Consider the following 7387-nt stretch of genomic DNA (forward strand, 5'->3'; position numbering starts at 1 on the left):
GAGTGCATGAAGAAACAGTCCTAAGGCAAATGCTTCCTACACCCAACCCAATCATTTTTAACCTGCACCCAACATATTTTTTTAATTTCCAAAAATGCCCTTTATTCCAGAAATAAAAATCTAAAATTGAAAATAATATATTTCGAAAAAATAAATCCAGAAGTGGTTATTGAGTTTTAAAAATAAAAATAAAAATAAAAATTCTATTCCAAAAAAATACAAAATTGAAAATAATACATTCCAAAATAAAAATAAAAATTATTAAGTTCCGGAAATGAAAATCTAGAAACAAATGAAAAGCCCAAAAAAATACAAAATTAAAAATAATACTTACCAAAATAAATAAAAAATTATTAAGTTCCGAAAATGATCCAGAAACAAATGAAAAGCCGGGATAAGAAAATCCGTACTATAAAAAATTCGTTCTAGATAAAAAAATGCAGAACACATATTTCGGAAAAGGGAGCCTGAAAGGTATTTTTATATAGACCTATTTTTTTAAGGAAATTTTTGTCTTTTCAGCTGGAATGGGTGCAGTAATATGGGTGGAGGAAGCATTTGCCGTAAGCTAAATGAACAAAATGGGCTATCGGAAGTTTGCTTCTCCACGGCAAATCGACAATATATATCTGCATGCCCAGCCACACCAATCATAATATTCACAGTGTATAGAGATGGGGAATGTGAGCTATTATTGGCCAGTCCTCTCCATTTTCTTTCTCACATCGCTTCTCTAACTCATGATTGCAGCCAATAATACTCAATTTTTCTAGACTGCTGAGGCTTAGGCTTGTTGGAAGACGCATCAATTTGTAACACTCAACAATGCCTAATTCACGAAGCCAGGGAAGGTCTCCAAAGGGTAATTCTTGAAGCAAGAATTCTATATTTGGAACATTCCTTAATGTTAACTTCTTCAAGGAAGTCATATGCTGTAAACCTTCCACCTCTTCGCATCTCTCAATCGTCAAATCTTCAAGACAAGTTCCACATTGCAAGCCTGCCCACACATTCAACTTAGGACACATCTTCATTTTTAATTTCTTCAGAGACTGCAACCCTTGCAGCCACCCTTCCTCTGCCAAAAAGTTAGAACAATTATCAATTTCAAGTGTGGAAAGGCACGGAAACAGATTTTTCCCATCCTCACGTGATAACTTTATTAGGCTTGGCAGCCTGCTGAGTGATAGATATTCTAGAGCCATGAAAATTACATCTTCATCGCAGCTCTCCTCGTGGACGTATTTTGCATATTCTGCCCATACTATGTTTAGCCTCTTTAGGGAAGGTAGTTTTCCCAACACTGGAAGTTGTACACAATTTCTACAACCCCACAACACTAGAAAACTTAAATATCTGAAAGAAGGACTAGACATCCATTCTGGGAAACGGGCACCTCGGTACCCTTCCACTCTCAAACTCTCCAGTGTCTCCCTACAAGGTTCAAGGGCTTCAAGAACCTTCTCATCATTTCCTTCTACTTCCCCCTTTCTGAATCCCTTCCATCTCAGCGTCAACCTATTCAGTTGCTTACTTGACATATTGGCTTCTTTAGCATCGTTTATACTTTTCACTCTCTCTAAATGTTTAATGTCAAGATCTCTTTTAAGCTTCAGTGGTCCCAGTTCTGCTAAAAGGAACCCTCTTTCCTCGCCAACTAAGTACATGGATAAACTCCTTAGAGAATTTAACTTCCCTATATAAGGTGGCAATCTTGATAGAGACCTGCAGTGTTTAAGAGACAACTCTTGCAGAGCTTTTAAGCGTACCAAACTGTCCGGCAGTTTTTTCAAACTGAAACAATAATCTAATTTCAACATCTTCAAATACAGTAATTTACATATGGATTCTGGAAGAGTTTTGAAATCACCATAAGAAAGATTCAAGTATCTTAGATGTTTCAAATCACCAATAGATGATGACAATTCTTTCCAACGACTTAAGTGAAGTAGTCGTAAAGAATAGCATTTCAACACGTCAGAAGAAAGTTCGTCAGTTGTTCTCCTATCTACATAAGTCCTTAAAGATTTCACTTGATGCAATGGGGTTGAATGGAGCCACCACCGATAATCTGAGAGATGGTGGATTCTTTTTCTTTCAAATAAAGCAGGTGCATCATCATCGTCGGTAATGCAACCAACCTCTTCAGCAACAAATTTTGCAAGATCGTGAACAAGATCATGCATCTTGAAACTCTTAACTTTTCCAAATTCATCTGTCTCTATATCTTGAAAAAATGATCTCCTATACAATTCCTTCCATACCTCATCACCAACATCCTCAGCATCTAACCTTCCATAAGATGAAATGAATCCATTAGCCATCCAAAGTTCAATTAAATATTGCTTCTCTATGCGTTCATCTTTGGGAAATATTGCACAGTAAGCAAAGCATTGTCTGAGTTCAATTGGTAAGTTCAGGTAACTTAGTCTAAGGACAGGCATTATGGACTTCTCGTTCGGTGATAACGTCAAAAGGTTACTTTTCATAATATTGAGCCACTTATCCTTATTTCTGTGAAAGCGTAGAAAACCTCCTATTGCATTTGCTGCGAGAGGCACTCCTCCACACTTCTTTACTATCTCCCTTCCTATCACCACAAGCTCTTCTGGTTCTACCTCATCTGCTCCAAAAGCTTGGTCTTTAAACAATTCCCAGCAATAATATACGGATAGCTCTGATAATCTATGAAGATGTTTTACTGTTCCCATGATATCTGCAACATTTGAAAAGCGAGTGGTGACCAAAACAGAAGCACCCTTTTCCCCACAGTCCAGTACAGATCTCAACATCTGCCAATTCTTCTCCCAATTCTGTCTCGTAACATCCCACACGTCATCCAAAACAAGCAAGTATCTTTTTCCTGCAAGCAGATTTCTAAGTATTCTTTGCATTGGCTCCGGACCCAAATCCTTGCAGACCTCCTTGTTAGTTGCGGCTTGGATGATAGCTTTTAACATTCTCTCCAAACCGAAATCCTCAGAAACACACACCCAAATTCTTAACTCAAAATCTTTGAGATCCTTGTGATTGAAGATGAGTTTTGCCAGCGTTGTTTTTCCAAGCCCGCCTTGACCCACGATCGGATATACTGGTAAATTCTCATCACGAGAAGCAGCACCTGCCAAAAAGTCTACAACTTTTTTTATATCTTTCTCTCTTCCGTACACTTTTGGTTCAGTGACTAGTGAGAAGGTTTGGCGCCACTCAGGGACTCCACGGGTTTCCTCTTGAACCGTCGAAGTCAAACGAAGCTGGTCCTTTTCACTAGCAATTCGATCTAATCTCTCACTTACAATCTTCATTCTTTTGGCAATATTGTAACGGAAATAGATATTGATGGGATGAAAAGAGGATAAGTAAGAGCTTAGTACCATTTCTGATACACAACACCTGACTCCTCCTTCTTCTTCTTGTTCGATCCGCAATTGTTCATAGACACACTCGTCTAAGATGTCATCAAGCTCGTAAGCTGCATCTTTCAGCTTTCCCACCCAATCCTTTGTAGCTTTGTCTGAGAATTGCTTCTCTTCAGCATCTTCAAGAGCAGCCTTGATTGCAGTGAACATGCTCTCAAGCTTTTCCTTTTCTCCACTAAAACCCAGAAATGATCCCAGCTCTGCTCCAGCGAGAGAGGTCAAACTTCCAAGCACACCTTCGAGTACAGCCTCAGCCATCTTGCAGGTTCTGAGTCACAGGATGAATGAAACTGCAAGAGATTGTGTGCTTCACATATTTTTGATGTTTTGGGCTGATTGGGCTTGAATTTATTTGGTTAAGTTTAGTTTAGGTCAATAGTTATTTTCTTTCCATACATGTATCCTTATAAGGCTATTATGCTAGGTTTACAATAATCAATAATACACAAATTATTTTCTTTATCTACGTGTCCCTCTTTTACACTCACAATATATCTCTCTGCCACATCTTCTTCCTTGAGTCTCTGGACTGTTCATGGAGAAAGTCAATATGGTATCATAGCGGATCTAACCTGCTCTGCTCCGCTGCCACCGGTTATCTTAGTGCCTACTACCTTCATCCAGGAGAAAACCCAGGTGTGGTTCTTGTTGCGCCACAGCTTGACGGATCCAATTATCACTCTTGGAGCCGGTCTATGAAACGAGCCTTGCTTTCAAAGAACAAGTACAAGTTCGTCAATGGTGATATCTCGAAACCAACCCGTGATGATGAAAATTACGAAGCCTGGGAAAGATGCAACGTCATGGTGGTTTCATGGATCACACGCACACTGACTACGCAAATAACGCAAAGCACCGTGTATATTGACAATGCAAAGGAGTTGTGGGGAGATCTTAAAGAACGATTCTCAAAAAGCAATCATTTTTGCGCCTCTGATCTCTTACAAGAAATCAATTCTGTCAAGCAGGGAGAGAGGAACATCACAGATTACTTCACAAACTCGAAGATTTTATGGGAAGAATTGGATTCTTTGCGACCATTACCTGCCTGCACTTGCAAAGTTAAATGTAGCTGCGACGTGATGAAGACGATGGCAAGTTACAGAGACTCCGAGTGGGTTATGTGTTTCTTAAAAGGATTGGGAGAAAATTATAACACGGTCAAAACACAAGTCCTACTCATGGAACCCCTACCAAATATCAATTGCGTTTTTTCTCTTGTTCTGCAACAAGAAAGGCATTTGAATGAGAATATAGGCATGGATACAAAGATCTTGCCCAATAGCGTCAACCATCAGAGCCAAAGAACAAACAACAAGGTTAACCATGGATGGCGGAACCAAGGAAGAGGAAGAGGAAGGAACTATGGGAAGCAATGCTCTTTTTGTAACAAGATGAACCACACCGCTGATGAATGCTATTCGAAACACGGTTTTCCACCATGGATGAAGCAGAAAACCAACTACACTGTGAATGCCATTGAGAGAAACAAGGATTGTGATGGTGAGAATGAAGAGCCTTCACAGGGTAAGACCCACAATGAGAAAATCTTTGAAGCCCTCGACCCTGAGCAACTGCAGCAGCTCGTTGACATGATCCAAAATTCAAAAGTCAAAGAAAGGGCAGTAAACAATACCATGGGTGGAACTTCAAAACGAGATCCAGGTAAATAGGGTAAGTGCTTTTGGATTCTTGACACGGGTGCCACTGATCACGTAGCTTGTTCTATTTCTTTCTTCATAAGCTATCACAAAATAAAACCAGTAAGGGTTAAGCTACCTAACAACCAATATGTGTGCTACTCATGCTGGAACTGTTTTCCTTTCCAAAAACATTACTCTGCATAATGTCATGTATATTCTAGATTTTACTCTAAATATCATATCTGTTTAACGCCTTATATCTTCTTTAAAATGTCAACTTGTCTTTACTCACAATACTTGTCAAATTCAGGAGAAGAATTCCTTGAGGATGATTGGTCAAGCTGAAATTCAAAATGGGCTCTATCATTTGTATGCTGATGAAGGACATAATTCTGTTTACACTTTACATGTTGACTCTTTTGATATTGTACACAATCTGGATGTTTGGCATTGTAGAATGGGTCATCCTTCAAATAGAATATTAGATTGTTTAGCTGAACAATATTATGATATACATTACAATGATATGAATATTTGTGCTCCTTGTCATCTTGCAAAACAACATAAATTGCCTTTCCCTCTTAGCAAAACAAATAGTCAAAACGTTTTTGATCTTATTCATATAGACATATGGGGACCTCTAGGTATTCCTTCTTTGCACGATCATAAATATTTTTTAACTATTGTGGATGATTTTAGCAGACATACTTGGGTTCATATGATGAAAAATAAAAGTGAAACTAAAGACCTTTTACAAAGTTTTATTGTTCATGTAAAAAATTAGTTTTGCAAGAATGTGAAAATTATTAGAACTGGCAATGGTAAAGAGTTCTATTGGAAAGATTTTTATGAAAATCATGGCATAATTCATCAAACCTTTTGTAATGAAACCCCTCAACAAAACTCCATTGATGAGAGGAAACATCAACATATTCTTAATATTACTCGGTGCCTTATATTTCAGTCCAGATTGCCCAAAGCTTTTTGGTGTTATGCTGTTTTGCATTCTGTTTTTCTGATTAATCGCCTTCCTTCCCCTGTTATTCATAACAAATCTCCTTATGAACTCTTATATAATACTGCACCTTGTCTTTCTAATATTAAAGTTTTTGGTTGTCTTTGCTTTGCATCTGTTGCATAATCAGGAGAATTATGCTGTAATTAAGTGCAGATTCCATTTTATATTTATTAGGACAAATTTGTTAGTGATTTGATTTGATTTGATTTGTACAGCTTTAAACAACCATTATAATTGTCTTTTATTACCTATTATTTCCTTCCTTAATTAGATTGTAAAACAGTCTATAAATAGAGACTGTAATCACATTTGTAATATACATCAGAAATACATTCCATCTATTTCTTTTTATTCCTTTCAACTTGGTATCAGAGCTCCTGATCTGGGAGACTCTGTTTCTGCAATTTTTTGGCAGCCTTCATTGCTGCAATTACTTTTCTAGGCAGCCTTCATTGCTGCAAATACTACCGCTGTCGACCTCCGCTGCCGACCTCTGCTGCCGACCTTCGCTGCCGACCTTCGCCGTCGACCTCCGTAGCCGACTTCGACGACGACCATTGCTGTCGACCTCTGCCGTTGCCGACCTCCGACGCCGACCTCTACCTCCGCTGCCGACCGACCTAGCCGACCTTCGCTGCCGACCGACGTGCCGAGCTGTGCTGCCGACCGACGTTCACAGACGTGCCGACCTCCGCCGTTGACTGTTGCTGCTGGAATATTTTTTTTTCCAACATTTTTTTCCAAACAGAATCACCACCAGTTTTGTCGTATTTCGGTCAACTCTTACCAATGGCGACTAACAACACAACCTCTCTTAGCTCCAATGATTTGCCGATGTTGCAAAGCAGTTATCGTCTCGATGGAAACAACTACCTGCAATGGCCCAGTTGGTTCGTGCTACTCTCAAAGGAAGGAAGAAATTGAGTCACCTAGAAGGGAACTCTCCAGCCAAAACTGATTCGAAATATAAAGACTGGGACGATGAAGACTCTCTTATCATGACCTGGTTATGGAATTCTATGACGCCAGAGATTAGCCGAAATTGTATGTTCTTCTCCACTGCTAAGGAGATTTGGGAAAACCTTTGTCAAACATACTCTATGAAAAAAGTGTTAGAAAAGATGGCTTTAAACTAGAGGGGGGGGGGGGGGTGAATTGTTTAAAGAGGGTTTTCGCAAACTTTTCAAAAATAGAATGAATTTATCTCAGGAACCAATTGATTCAGCAATTCAGTTAGCCAAAACAGCAAGCAAAAGTTGTAGTACCAGAAAAACAATCGGTTGTTTCGTAGAAACAATCGGTTGTTT

General features: G+C 38.9%; 2 protein-coding genes across 2 annotated transcripts; one reads left to right on the forward strand and one right to left on the reverse strand.

Moving 5' to 3' along the window:
* Window positions 1-341: 341 nt before the first annotated feature.
* LOC137810668 (disease resistance protein RGA2) lies at window positions 342-3876 on the reverse strand. Its single transcript, XM_068612055.2, has one exon. The coding sequence runs from the start codon at window positions 3675-3677 to the stop codon at window positions 660-662; it is 3018 nt and encodes a 1005-aa protein (XP_068468156.1). The 5' UTR covers window positions 3678-3876; the 3' UTR covers window positions 342-659.
* Window positions 3877-3906: 30 nt separating this feature from the next.
* On the forward strand, window positions 3907-5579 carry LOC137810669 (uncharacterized). Its single transcript, XM_090298279.1, has one exon. It carries the CDS (start codon window positions 4115-4117, stop codon window positions 5090-5092), a length of 978 nt encoding a protein of 325 aa, XP_090154405.1. The 5' UTR covers window positions 3907-4114; the 3' UTR covers window positions 5093-5579.
* The last annotated feature ends 1808 nt before the right edge of the window (window positions 5580-7387 follow it).

Source organism: Phaseolus vulgaris, chromosome 2 (assembly GCF_051622355.1).
Source record: "Phaseolus vulgaris cultivar YP4 chromosome 2, ASM5162235v1, whole genome shotgun sequence".
NCBI classification, from domain to species: Eukaryota; Viridiplantae; Streptophyta; class Magnoliopsida; order Fabales; family Fabaceae; genus Phaseolus; species Phaseolus vulgaris.